The following is a 15,213-nucleotide window of genomic DNA, read 5'->3' on the forward strand; positions in this document are numbered from 1 at the left end:
GTGCAGGAGAATCTTTATCAATTTGAAATAATCCAGATATCAGTCTGAATGTACCTCTTTCCCCACTCACCTGTCCTATCCAAGAGGTTATCAACATAATCAACTGATAAGACCTATTGACTGAGCTGCTCCCAGCAGTTTTAGTTACTCGCATTAATTTAAATATTTTATGGTTCTAACTGGTCAGATCTATTAGTTTAAACAATTACGGGCAATGAGAAAATGACAATAAACTCTAAAGTAAAGAAAGTCGTGCAGAGCTTAAATAGAAGGTGGAATGTTCTACATTATAAACATCTTTACTCACTCCAGTGATACTGTGGGGATTTCAATGTAGTCAAGAGGTCACTTTGCTTGTGAACCAGGTATAAACAATCATGGAATACTTAAAAGGTGAACAGAAAATTTTTAAAAAATTCTCACCAGCTTCAACTCTTTACACAACAAAAATAATGAAATAAAATTTAAATTCTATGTAACTAACTGTCTGGATAGTCTCGTTGGTCCATATGTGCCTTAGACAGAAGTTGTTCAATTTCTCTGCTTTTACAAGAAAATAATCTAATCCAGATCTACATAATTGGGGTCACAGCCTCAAAAAGTGAAATCCAAAACTAACAGGAAAAAACAAAGGCAACAGAACCTTTCTTCACCTCTTGACACTGAGTTCAGTGTCCTCTGGGTGAAAGATCACCACTTTCAGATAAAAAGCAAATATCCATTGAATGTGATCTTCTCCCCATTCCGAGATCTTCCAGACGACCGCAGCAACACCTCCTTTCGGGGTTGTGCCTACAGATGATCCGGGACTCCACAGAGCATGCGATCAATCATCCGCAAGGGAACTAGTGACCCACTTCCATGCCACGGTATGGAGTAAAAATGTTACACAGAACGGACAACCCTCCTTTTAAATTATTCCTTTCTTAAAGAAGGCAGAGTATCCCAGGAGAAAAGTCCTGAGACAGGGCGCTGAGAGGGAAAGCAAAGGCTCTGGAGAAGCGCACGAGAGAGGCGGAGGGAGACCCCATGCAGACTGACACCAGCAGCAGCGGAGCCTGTTTGAGAAGGAGAGAGGAGACCCAGAGCACTGAAGTAGCTTCACAAAAAGGAAACCTTCAGAACGGAGGCTTTTTTTTTAAAGTTAAGTCTTGAGTTGTCTAGTTCAGTTGCCAGGAGGTGGTAGGAAGAACAGTTCTTTGTTTAAATTTTGTTCTCTTGTGGTGGTAAATCAAAGTAAAAAGTTTTTAGGGCCTTTCAATTGGCATCACAGCTGGCAGGGTGCACGGGGAAGCCATGGTCTCAAGGCCAGTTTGGTAAGATCTGAATTGGGTGTTTGATCTTAACCAGAAGGAGGAAGGAAAAGAAAAATACCCACATGTCTAGTAGCACTGCCACTAGAAAAATCTCACTTCAATAATAATAAATTTAAAACAGTGTTATCTCTGAAGAATGCTTGCCTCTAGTTTCACAAACTAGGGAAAAGACCGCAGCAACAAAGTGAAGTTTGAATTTCTTGTCAGCTGCACTGGCAGGCATCAGCCAGCAGGGGGAGCGCACACAAAAGGCAATCAGTCTGGGGCTCCCAAGTCCCTTACACTCTTGTGGGAATAAAATAAGAAACTTTCCCACAGAATTTCTGTAACTCCATCTAATAATTTTTATGTTGCGGTCACCTATCATCTCTTTCGAAAGAATTCTATTAATCCATTATGAATTAAGTGAAGGTAGCCAGGCCCCCAGATAAAATTTTTTTTTTTCTTTTCTGGCAAAATTTTTTATAAAGCAAACATTTGTCTGTGTGTTAAATAAATGGATTTATAGAGCTCAGTCATTACATACAATTTCTTCAGGATACAAATGTAACTGCTTTGAAAGCCACATGCACAGAAATATTAAGGTCGATGTCTCAAGGTCAGATTATGCAGTTAGTATTTGAGTATATCAATAAGCATTTTAATCTGTAATCAATCTGTGTTAAGGGAAATATCCACACAGTTAAGTGCCCTCTTACATTCTCAGCATCTTCAGAAATCTGGCTCTTTTGCTATCAGTAAAAAAATAAAAAAATTAACAACAAAAGAGATATTTAACTAAAGTTTCAATATGTGTTAGGGTTTCAAAATAACTTTGATTAATTTCAAGTAAGTTTACCAGACAGACTACACTAGTCTAGTGCTGCTGTAAATAATTTAACTTGCCCTCCCCAAAACACCACAGGCTATACTTCATATGAATTAGATGATGATATGAGACTTTGGGGTGTTTTTAAATGGATAAGAACAACACAAAAGTCAACTAAAGGAATGTGACTATATATGAAACGAATGAAGACGCTATCTATTAAATTATTAATAATCCATTAAATTCTGGGCCTTATAAAACTAGAACTTCAGAAAATGTTTCCCTTACTCTTTGTTGACTGTAAAGATATATTTATTTGCAAAGAAATTAGAGTTCCTGTTTGGAAGGGTCTCTGAAATTTAAGAATGGTATGAGCAGTCAACAGCCTCTAAGATTTTAATGGTAGCAAAAATGTATATTCTGAGAACTTCACAAACAAGTACAATTTTCACTAAAATATTACAAAGAACCAAAAATCTGCAAAGTTGGAAAAAGTTATTAATTTACATGTCATATATCTAGCAGTGTCTTAAAAAGCATCAAAACCATTTAATTCTGGTGTCTAAAAAACTAATATGAACAATTGTTAAAAGATGAGAAACCTGATGCTAAAGGAAAATCTCTATGAATTTAAAATATGCTGTGGAAGTAAGAGAAGTTGAAATACAAATTGCTCTCGATTTTTGCTCTGATAAATTACTTTTATAAAAATCAACTGCTAGAACATATATTTATTACTTTTATAAGGTTATGAAGAATTTTTCCAGCTTAACTGAAAAGCAAAGCTGAGACAAAGCAAAAAGCTTTGTTTTGGACTATTATGATGAAATAAAAAATGCTCTTTAAAATGCAATTTCTGATCATCAGAGGAACATACAGAGTCTTCCTTAGGACACACTGCCAGATTTATGATTTAACTCCAATTCATGGTTTTGAATTTTGAAGCAAAGAAAAGAGTAGTGAAAATTTTACTCGGCCACAGGAGTTGGGACAGCATAGCCACAGGCTCGAGAACTGGCTCCATCACCTCAGCCATAAGACACGCCCACAGCCCAGCCTGGCCAGAGGCTGGCATTCCTGCCATTCCCTCTGCTGCCTGTTCTGGCCACACGTATCAGCTGGCACAATGCTTTCATTCATAGTTCTGAATACTGGTACCCATAAAAGCTTTAGGAGAGCTGGAGGGGTTTTACCTCAAGATCGCCTTTAGTAATTGATTCTTCCTCAACCCGGAATTGAAGGTCCTCAACCTTCCTGTGGAACAAAATCGAAACAAAGCACTTGAAGTAAAATCTGCCTTACCAAAAAATAAAATAAAAATCTATAATCAATACCCTGGTGAATTTAGCAGATAATGGTGGAAAGAAATGCCTTAGAGACATAGAAAATAAAGAAATGTATCTTTAGGCCTCTGGTTTATAAATCTAAGAGCTCTACTCAGGAAACTCCAAGGTTCTCTCCAGATACTGATTCCAGGAGGCATGAGGTATAACAGTTGAGAAAAATCAACTGGTTCCCTTGGTCACAACCACCAGAATGGATCTAATCAAGACAAGATCAGCCTACAGGGAAAAGGTCTGATTACCACAGAAATACGTTTGAGAATACAAATCTATAATTTCTATCATCCAATAACAGAACATAGGGGAAAGTGGCACAGAAAACACATCTCTCCCAGAAAACACACCCCATGTCAGGTATTTTAGGGTGAGGTTAGCAGGCTACCCATGCAGAGATTCCCAGGACAATACTAGGACCTGTTCCAAGACTGGGAGAGTAAGGTTGTGAACAATTTGGAGGAGAAGCAATCGAGGATCCTATTTCTTTGCTTCTAAAATGCACATTTTAGCGGCTGGCCCGGTGGCATAGCAGCTGGGTTTGCGCACTCTGCTTCGGCAGCCCAGGGACCTACACACCAGTCATCAAGCCATGCTGAGGCGGCATCCCACATAGAGCAACTAGAAGGATGTGCAACTATGACATACAACTATCTACTGGGGCTTTCGGGAGAAAAAAGGAAAAAAGGAGGAAGATTGGCAACAGATGTTGGCTCAGGGCCAATCTTCCTTATAAAATAAAATAAAATGCACGTTTTTTCACATTTTAAAATATCTGATATTGGGTGTGGGTTTCAATCAATGCCATCCCCAAAGTCAAAGAACATTGATGGTCTGAAGATTTATAAAATCTGGGTGACATCCTCGATATGAATCTTTACAAAATTGGGTGTAAGAGAGGGAAGAAAAGGTGGACAAAGTTCATAACCTACATGAAAAAAACAAAAATCTTTCAAACTCACTAGCATTTCTAGCAAAATTAGGAATAAAAAAATATCCTCAGTTATATATATATATATGACCATAGGTTAAAGCCCTCATGCTTATTGCGGAGCCGGGGGGACATGTCTACGGCCCAGAGGTCAGTACAGCAAGAGCCAGTTTTGGAACAGAAGCCAATGGTACTGATGCCTTGGCATTGAGAGGGGCCTAGGAGGGTCTGCTGCTGTCTCTTTTTTACTTGTAGCCATATTTAAGATGCGAGGAGAATTTCCTATGTATGGCGTTTCTCTCTCCAGTGAGAAAGTAATTTCCTTGTTAAGAGACTCTTGTCACACCTCCACTGTATCCCCTCACCAAAGCAGCACTTATGACTGTCCTGAGCTCACAGTTATACTAATAACTACTGAATGAAGTCGCTATCAGACATGACAGAAGATGGCACTAAATGCAACAGAGGACAAACGTCCCACAACCCAGAAATGTTCAAATGGTTTCTTCAGAGATCTTGTTTGTTCATGGCCTCAAAAAACCTTTTATAAGAACCAAACTGTCTCACACAATCTAGCACTTGCTTTCATCGTGACCTGGATAATCCTCTAACTGCTTCACGTGAGAGTTTTGTTTTCCTAATAAGGTACTGAGTTTCTTAAGAACAGGGACCTTATATCCCTCACCAGGCATCATACAATTTCATTAGATGCATGGAATGTGTTTCATAAACACTAGGGAACTTGGACCTGGAATATCCTCTCACCAGGAACGGCTCCAGGTGGAAGGTGGGTGTGAATTCACTCCACAACCCTGACTAAGCCTATCCTCAAGAGGATGCTTGCACACAGGGGGCTCAATAAATATTTGTTAAATTAATCAGGCCATGTTTAGATGATTCCAAAGTTCTCGAAAAAAGTCAAATCAAAGCAAACCCTCCTCATACAATATGAAGAGATCAATTTCCACTGAACACACAGTCATTCCTCTGGTTCTAAGGGTTGGCAGCAATAAGGTTGTTAATGGTACACATTTTGCCTAAGGTCGTTTAAAAGGAAAAGGCCATGCTTGCACCAGGGGACAGTCTGGGATCACCTTTTCTCCTCTTCAAGTTGGTTGAGAAGCTCCACCTTCTCTCTGTCAGCAGCTTCCACCATTGTTCGCAGCTGGTCCATCTTCGCCTCCAATTCCAGGACATGCTGGGGAAGGCAAGGATGTCAGTGAGTGGCCTCTTCCTGACCCACATACAGGCTCAAGGACGCCTCCAAAGAGCTATGGCTAAGTGGTATCATCATAGGTTGGCATTACTCTAAAACCTTTTCACGTTAAAATGCTTTCTAAGATCTTTAATAGGTTATTCTCAGCAGCATTCCTGGAAGCTAGATGATGCAAAACCACACCATTAAAGCAATAGAGGGCAATATTAAATTCTCATCTTTTTTGAAGCTGAAACTCATACAAAGGATAATCTATAAAACAGGAGTTTTAATGGCTGGTCAAGTCCTAGTAAACAAGCTCTCCTAACATATACAGGCCAAAAGACCTGGACGGAAAGACCAAAACGCAAGGTAGACTCAAGAAAATCAAAACTTCATCTTTACGATGATGCAAACTGGTACCCCAGGTCACTGCTTTCAAACAGCCCAGCAAAGACATTTATACTCATTTCTAGTACTCTCAAGACTAGCTCCCCAGCTCCAAGCACCAGGTAATCCATTCGGCCTCCTCCCTCAAGTTAGAAACCATCAACAGCTCCGCAACAAGATTAGCTTAGAACCCATCACCGTCTCTGCGAGAAGGTCAGCACCAGACTTCACCTGGTCATGTCCGTCCCGGGCCAGAGCTAGCTCCTGCTCTATTTCCCCCACGTGGCTCGTGGCCTTGGCCACCTCCGCCCTCTCTAGATCCCGTTCAGCCAGCAGCTGCTCAATGTGCTGCTGCTTCTCCTTCAGGGCCTCCTGGAGGGCGGTGGTGCCGGAGATCTTCCTGGCGTAACGGGAGGAGGTTTCAGTCAACTGCAAAGGAAAGTTAAAGAAGTGAAGGGCGATGATGCTATCAGGGATGCAAGGAGGTGTGCGTTAGATGCAGCAATGCATGCATGGTGGGCGTCTCCTCAGCAAAGCAAAAGTGCAGCCCCGGCTCGCAGGCTTGTCAATTATTAGGAAAGGCTTTTCATCAAGAGAACAACACAGCATGTGCCTCCTGCTTGTAAATTTCACAAAGAACACATCAATGTAAAGAGGTCAAGGAACAATCAGGAAGATGTTTAGAAGGAGAATAAGTGGCTCAAATCAAAGGTACCCTGAACTCAGTTGACAGGGCCTTGTAAGAATCTAGGAAAATTCCACAGAACCCATTTAACAAGTTTCTCTACACTCCATTTGAGCCTGAACTTCATTAATAGTTATCTTCTTGTTATGACATTTTGGCCAATCTTTTGATCCTTAGTTTTGAGGCTGAGACTTTTTTCAACTTCTTAAGCTTCTAAATACCATTATGTAACCAAGAAATCACCCCTAGAGTCACAAACCTTCCTTTAATTGATTAAATAGTTGGATCTTTGTCAGGATTTTCTTCACCCTTCTTTTAAAACGAAGGCAGAGGAGATCTGACCCAGGAATCCAGCCTTAAGGACCTGAATCCCCATCACCAGAGAGATTTATAAAGATAAGGTGAAGAGGAAAACTCGACCTGCCTTCAAAAGTGTGTGTGAGTGGGTGAGTGTGCATGCACGGCCAAGTACACACGTAAGAGAAAGGAAGAAAAAGGACACAGGAGGGAGAAAAAAGAGGGGAAAGAGATTTGTGGAGACAGAAAAGTAGAGGGACAGGGAGAAGAAAAGGGGAACGGAAAGGGCAGCGGGAGGAAAAAGAGAAGCAGGGGCAGAAAGAGACGAGTTGGGGAGAAAGGGACAGAAAGAAGCTTGTTCTGTCATCTGTTAATCTTTGCTGTTTCACGTACCCGACTCCTCCACCTTGAGGCTAACCATTATGTAAAAACACAGAGAAAAGAACCTCCCATTAAGTGTTAACAGGTAATTTGGGCAAGTTGAATAATATTCTTCCAAGCTAGGCTCCAGAGGCTGGGAGGTAGTCAAGAAAAGGCCTCCTCCCTTGGTAAGCGTTTGTCCAAGGCCATTTCCTTAGCGATGGCTGGCTCTAGATCAAGCAGCCTCCACTTCATCTTCTGCAATCAAAGCCTCATTTGCTGCTTGAATGCTCTTCTCTTCATCAGTCTACCTGAGCCCTTGTCCAGGATGCAGACTACGAGTGAGGATCTGTCATCAATTAACAGTGAGGCAACCTGATAACTATGAGAGTAAAGGAATCCAGTCAAACCCAAATGGTCCTCTGTTGTTTCTATTTAGTGAACTTTCTTGAATTACTTAAACATATGAGGAGGGATTCCTAGTCTCTCTTTTAACCACCTAACCTTGATTTCCAATTTCATTATATGGTTCAATTATACTTTCTCATACTAACATTTCTTCCTGAATACACTAAGTCTGAGGTTCCCAAACCCTGAGCAGAGAGCACTGCAGTAAAGTCACAGGGCACTGTGGGATATTTTAAAATTTCAAGGGAAACACAGCGACATCTGTTGGACACCATGCAAACTACTAGCTTGAGGCAACTCAGTTTCAACCTTAGATTGTACTACATTCCTTTCGGTAACGTCATGTCTTTCCAAAGCTAGGTTTTGGCTACTGTCATGACAAAAAGCCAGTACTGTGCAAAATTCAATGCGGCACAGGAAATGAGAGTGGCGGTGTTCACTAAGATTCCCAGGTTTAACAAGATGTGCAGCCCCCAACAGGAGCATACAACCTAATAGTAATTATGGTTAAGAATGAATAAAAAATATTATTTTTTCTTTCAATTAATGAGTATCATTTTTTGTGAACAGCTACTAAATTGTTAGGACAGAAATATTAAGTTGTTTGGATGTAATTACTTAATAAACAAAACTGTTAGCTATTTCTTTTGGCCTAGGGGCACCATGAAAAAATAACTGAGACACTAAAGGTGCTATGAAACCATAAAGTTTGGGCACCTCTGTGCTCAATACTTTCAGAAGATCATTTTGCATTAAATAATCTTTAGACTTTTTTATATACATGAATGGGATTATATTGCTGAGATATATTTCCAGGAAGTCACACTTTCAACTATTCTATACTCTTGGCATATTCTTTTATGGTGATTTTTTAATTAGAAACAATAATCACCCTATACAAAGATATTCAAAAGTAAGCTGTTTTACAAGGCAAGGAGACATTTCTCTTTTGTCAGTTTTCTTCACTGAAGGAGGTGAGCTAAGAGGAATCAGAACTGGTCTGCAAAGTAAGAGGAGAGGTTGGGGGAAGCAGGGAGAGACTGGTTATTTTCTGAAGAAATGGACACTTTTAATTACAATGTAATATAAATTACTCAAGAAAGAATTCCCAATCCAGAGTAGACACTTGGTGGAACTGTCCAGGATTAGCAAAGGAGTCAATGTCCATATCAGAGTTTGCCGGCCCACTCTCAACAAGGATTTGTGCAAATGGAGGGCTTTCTTCATCTCCATTTCATGGTTCTTGTCAAGCTTTTGTCATAAAAGTCCATTTGTCATTTTTCTGTTGAAGATGCAGACTTTCTTTCCATACACAAAATAAAGAAGTCCAAACAGGTATTTATTTTACCTGAACATAAAAGGAAGAAAGTCCAGCCAGCTGGCAGAGGAGCACTACCCCCACTTTAAGGAAAGATTCCTCTGCCTTTCCTTTCCTGCCTGACGATCACAGAAGGGAAGGCAAAAGGAGACCAAGGGCCAGTGGCCTCACTCCCATCACACCACTTAATGTTCTAACTCCTGTCTGTAGTTCACCATCATAATGCAGAGATCTCGAGTTCAGTTTGGAGTACAATCTTATGCTGCCATTTAAAATTTAAATGGTATTTGCCTCACTTCAAGTAAATAAACTTAAGGGCAGGGGATGAAGCCAAAAAGTCACTGCCTTGACTCTAATAAAACACCACATTAACCCACAGAATGAGGCGCTGCCTATTTTATTTTAATCCTGATGATTCTATTTTTACTGATGTAAATGGGAGAGGAAGAGGGAGTGGGAGGATGAGATGAAGAAAGGAGGCGAAACAAAACATGGCTTTTCCTAGCATCCTTTCAAGTGCTAGAAGTTCTGCTCTGCGTCCTCCGGCCCAAGGCAGGAACACTCCACACATTAACTGCTTTCAGTGGGTTAGACCATATTCACATAATAATAGAATTCTGAGAACATGCCTTTGCTCAAAATATTCTAGTTCCTGAAATTGTCTGAAGCCAAAGATAAAGAGACCTATATCCTTGAGGAAAAGGATCCCTCCAATCTTCCTGTCATTCTTGTGCCCAAAATAATTTCAGAGAAAAGAAATCATCCCATATGTTAGATGACGCAGTGGTTACTACAGACTCACCAAGAACTGGTACAACGTAAAGCCTTAAGAATCTAAAAAGGGCTGTAAAAACTCTTCATTTCGGGGCTGGCCTGGTGGCGTAGTGCTTAAGTTTGCGTGCTCTGCTCCAGTGGCCCAGGGCTCACAGGTTCAGATCCCAGGCATGGACCTACGCAACGCTTGCCAAGCCATGCTGTGGCAGTCCTCACACATATAAAGTAGAGGAAGGTGGGCACAGGTGTCAGCCCAGGGCCAATCTTGCTCAGCAAAAAGAGGAGGATTGGCAACGGATGTTAGCTCAGGGCTAATCTTCCTCACCCCAAAAAAAACAGCTTTTTATTTCAAAACTTGTATTCTTGCTGGAGTTTTATTTCGTGAAACTTGTAAGGACTTCACAGGCTACAACCCACATTTAGTACAAGGGCAAGGAAAGACTTAGCATTTCTTAAAGCAAAGCAGGTGCACTGACAGCGGCATTTATCATGCAGTAAGAACAGGGAGGCTTACTAATCCCGTCCGACTGGGCTTGCTGCTCACGGAGGAGGCCACTGAGCTCATGGAGCTGAGAGAGGAGGCAGAAGGGCTGCGCTTCAGGCTGGCAGGTGTGGTTGCCATCACTCGCCTCACGGCAGCGGCCTTGGCTTTGGCTGGTGTAGTGGAAGGGAAGCCAATCTTGGTCACTTTGTGGACAGGAGCAAACAAGCCATATTTGGGTTGACATTGAAAATACCTTTAGAGAACAACAACAAGAAGAGCAACAGAAAACTTAATTATAAGAAATCACAACTATAACCAAAAAGCTCTCCTAATTCATAACTCATAACTGGTTTGCTGTGAATTCTACCAATAAGCTGGGGTGATACCCAGTGTGCAGCATTTACATGTATCTAGGCTAATAAATAACTTCAATAATGTTTTAGAAAACATGCTAATAAATAACAATATGATACTTAGAGACAGAATTACTCATCTGTTACTAAGGTTCTACGCAAAAGGAATAAATCTTTCTACTACCATCTGATAAACACACAGCAAAGGAGAGTTCAGCAATATAGTGATCCCACATAAAACTATGCTGAAGGGAAAAAGAAATCAAACAAGCACCTAACTCTGGCAGATTCACTAAAGTAAAGGTGGAGAAATATCAACCAGTAATGTCAGCTATCAGACTGACACTGGAGATCATACGACTCTAGAGAATTACGTCTTAATATCAAGAAGGATGGCTTCATAATCATTGCAGCACTAAGAGATTTTTATCTCCTCAAGGCATTATTATTGTATTTTATTTGGTAGATAAAGCCCATATGCTTATAATGAATTTGGATATGTTTTATAAGTAAAACGTTAACTACAACACTTTATACTACTACTGATAATGCATCATATACCACACCTGTGCCCAGGTCTTCAAAACATTTTGAAAAGAAAATATGGGAAATTTCTCTTGCATTCATTTGTATTATTTAACTTCCATCCATCCTGTCTCTGGGAGGTGAGCACGGGGTTATCCCCACACTGGAAGAGGTCTGCCTGCTGCATCTTCTCTTGCCACAGGACAGAATTCTTGTCATCAGATATGAGGACACATTTTATGTTCTTTTCCTAACAAAGGTAGCTTCCTTCTCTTCACTTCCCCACCCATAACACCCAGAAACGCATTCAGAGGTTGACTGCTATCAAAAAGGAGAGAAGCCAAAAGGATAACATAATATTTCCTTTCTATTTTGAAAAATAAATTGAAAATAATATATATGATACTATAACGGTAGATACATATCATTATACATTTATCTAAAGCCACAGAATGTACATTATCAAGTGTGAACTCTAATATAAACTACAGACTTCGGCTGATTATGGTATGTCAGTGTAGCTTCATCCGTTGTAACAAATGTACCATAGGGTGCAGGATGTTGCTAGTGGTGGAGGCTGTGCATGTGTGGAGCAGGGGGTATATGGGAATTCTCTGTACCTTCCTCTCAATTTGCTGTGAACCTAAAACTGCTCTAAAAAACCAATAATAATAGTCTTAAAGAAACTGAATGCTTATTCAGAATCTATTCAGACATGTTCCACATATTACTAAAAGAGACAGTCAACAGAGCAACTCCAGTTCTAGGGGGAAAAAAAAAATCAGTAGATGAGTCTTAGGAAATAGAAGTACAGCTCTTCAAAACACTTATTTCCATTCTATTACACACAATTGGTGAGATCTGCTTGAGCACCTCTACATGCAAGAGGGAGACAAGTTTCCAATTCCAAACAAACCTGGTTCCAGCAACAGCCCCGTCATTCTTCCCAAGAGGCTCATCTAATTCCACACCACACCATTCCCCCTTGGCAAAGTCTGTCTCCCCAAGAAACCGGACTACACCAGCCTTAGTGCCACCAACCTGGAGGAAGAGAATGTGAAAATGAAGAGATGAACATAATTCCATAGCTTAATCCTTTGCAGCTGCAACCAATAATTAAGTACTGTGCTCCATCATTTCTATCAGCAGCTCTTCTCTCTACCTTCTGTTTAACTCTCTAAAGAGTTCTCTCCAAAGATTGGCAAACTTTACCTGGGTGATTTCTATTACCAGAGTGATTCGATACCTGATATAGTCCAATAATGAAATAGCCTATGTAATTTGTAGTAATTAAGACTGTCCAAATTAATTATTTCCTTCCTTAGAAAAATACTTTATTGCTCCAGAGGGATTTTCTTGCTTCAAAATAAATATTTGCTACAAAAATAAAACCCCTACATCATTAAAGGAACACAAAATTCATCCATAATCCCCACACTGTAATAATTGCTGCGTTTATTTTCTCATGTAAAGGAAGCAATAACACATACATATCAAGGACAAATATTCACACATCTACACACATATTTACTTTTGGCCTCTTCAACTGCTTGAAAATGTAAATTCTTTAAAATATTTTTATTTTCCACTGTGAAGCTCTCCATTACTTCACAACTATTAAAATTACTGTTCTTCACATTTTATTTACATGAACTGTTCAAAGCTGTGAATCTTTTTAAATGTTTTGACTCTTTGTCCCAGCTATTGTTTGATATAATAGCTAAACATTAATTATTTCTACAATTATCCCACCAGCATTTATTAATTATTCCTTCTTTTGCCATAATTCTTCTATTTCAAATACTCATTATATCAGATTCTCTCTCATGTGCACATGAGAACACACAGATGTGTCTGAGTCTTTCTACAGGTTCAAAGTTCAGTCTCTGTGCTACTGCCACAGCATTTCAATTACTGCAACTTCACAATCTCTACCATATTTGCTACTGCTGGTTTCCCTTCCTACTCTTCTTTGGAATATTCTTCGATTTTCTTACTTTGTTCTAAGCTTCTTTTTTTTTTAATTTCTTTTTTTTTAATTCCCAATTTTAAAAGAGGTGAACACTGCAGGAAATTAAGAACATTACAAGCAAAAAATAAATGTAATACCTGTATTCTCAACACCCAGAGACAGTCACTGCTGGCTGTTTAGTATTCCACAGTACAGATGTATCATGATGTGCACCTTACTCATTTTTCATTTGGGATGTTTCCCTTTTTCTTATTGATTTAAAAAAAAAACTTTATACATAATGAATTTAAATTATTTCTTGAATAGCCAATACATTCTCATGGTTCAAAAAATTTTAAATATAAATATGTATTGAAGCAAGAGTCTCCCTTATTAAACTCTTGTCCCCTATCTGCCCTACTCCCACCATCACAGGTGTAACTACTATTATTGATTTACAGCGTATCCTGCCCCCCAGCATTTCTCTATGGGTATAAAAGCAAATGTTAATTTGCCTTTTTATTCCTCCCTGTTATTTTTACACTAAACCCAGTGTACTTCATGCACTATTCTGCACCTCGCTTTGTTCCACATCAAGACATGGAGAGCTTCCTTCTTTGTGTTTACAACTGCATATCACTCCACTGTATGAATGCATACAGTTTATTAAATCAGCTGCTACTGATAGACATTTAGGTTAAGTAGGTTTATCGGTTCAATAAATTTAAAAATCATTTTGGCTAATTCTAAAAAAAGTACAACGGGATTGTGTTAAACTTAGATTACCTTTGGAATGTAATTAATTTTACTGATGTTTACAAGGAACTAGTTTTTAGGTTTTTCTCCTTTTGTTTCTGATGTTCTCTATTTTATGTAATTCACTTTTTATCTTTACTATTTCCTTTTTCCTACTTCCTTTCGGTTTATTGTTCTTGCCTTCCTAATTTTTTAAAACCAATACTAAATTTATTTTTTGTCTTGCTTTTTGATACTAAAGGTATTTGTTTCTAATTTTTCTCTGAATACAGCTTTCCATGAATTTGGGATGATACAACTTTTTCCCAGCTTTCACTCTTTGTTGAAGATGGAAAATGTTCAAGCCTCAAAGCTATCTACATTTTGTCTGAAAGAGAAACTTTTTGTGAAACCGATTTAAGGAACTAAAGGAGTTAACAGTTTAAGGTACTCTAAACAGGGAGGGCACGTGAAAGGTGACAGAGGGCAGGCAGTGCCAACACATTCCAGAAACGTCCTGGTGTCATGACAGGCGTCACTGAGGAAAGACAGAGTTGGAGGTTGGAGAAAACTCCACAGCAGGAACTCTGTTGTGTCCAGCACTTCAACACGCAAACGCCCAGCAGAGCAGAGTAGGCACTCGACACAGATTTGCTGCATAAATGAAAGGTGACCTCCGTTGAGACCTACAAAGAAAAGGCCCCTTTTCCATGGAAACCAACTAAAGGAAAAAGATACCATGGCTGAGGCTGAATTTGATGTCTCAGAAGCGAGCGAAGGAAGAAATACACTAACACAGAGCATGGGCTCTCAAGTCAGACAAATTCACATGCCAGCTCTGTCTATTAGTTAGCCATGTTGCTTAATTTCTAAATCTATTTCTAAATCTATTTCCTCATAAGTAAAATGGGAATAATTATAGGACTTCTGTGAGGATTAAATAAAATAATCCACATAAAATTGCTTAGCGCAGCATCTGACAGTGTAAGAGTCCACGTATGTTAGCAGCTAGTTTGCCCACAGTAATGAGAGGACTAGTTCTAGATCTGGCACATTTGACTTTTTAACACTCTTATTGGTATTCATAGAATCTACAAATAGTCATCTATATAAAATTGGTGCAGTTTTCTCCATCCTCCTGCACCACAGCATTCAGAGCAGCAGTCTAACCAAATCCTATGAGCAGAACACAGCACATTGGTTAAAGATGATGCAATCTCTTCAGATAATCTGTTGAATTCTTTGGGGGTGAGTCTAAATTACTGTCGTGACAATTGTTTTTCAAGAGGCGTCTAACAGGCTGTGGTCAATAAATTCTCCAAGCAAACCACAGGCTTCATTCAGAT

The 15,213-nt window shown here is 39.5% G+C and overlaps 1 protein-coding gene across 8 annotated transcripts in view; it reads right to left on the bottom strand.

The window, feature by feature from the left end:
* Window positions 1–15,213, bottom strand: part of CLIP1 (CAP-Gly domain containing linker protein 1) — a 124,316-nt gene that overhangs the window by 61,536 nt on the left and 47,567 nt on the right. For all 8 annotated transcript variants that reach the window (XM_087423351.1, XM_087423348.1, XM_087423350.1 and 5 more), the window contains 5 exons: window positions 12,098–12,222; window positions 10,334–10,556; window positions 6,209–6,406; window positions 5,487–5,590; window positions 3,318–3,378 (listed from right to left, as the gene is read on the bottom strand). In XM_087423351.1, the coding sequence (XP_087279477.1) occupies window positions 3,318–3,378; window positions 5,487–5,590; window positions 6,209–6,406; window positions 10,334–10,556; window positions 12,098–12,222 (711 nt within the window). The remainder of the gene's footprint in view (window positions 1–3,317; window positions 3,379–5,486; window positions 5,591–6,208; window positions 6,407–10,333; window positions 10,557–12,097; window positions 12,223–15,213) is intronic.

Source organism: Ceratotherium simum, chromosome 35 (genome assembly GCF_057802395.1).
Source record: "Ceratotherium simum simum isolate JZ-2026a chromosome 35, ASM5780239v1, whole genome shotgun sequence".
NCBI lineage: Eukaryota > Metazoa > Chordata > Mammalia > Perissodactyla > Rhinocerotidae > Ceratotherium > Ceratotherium simum.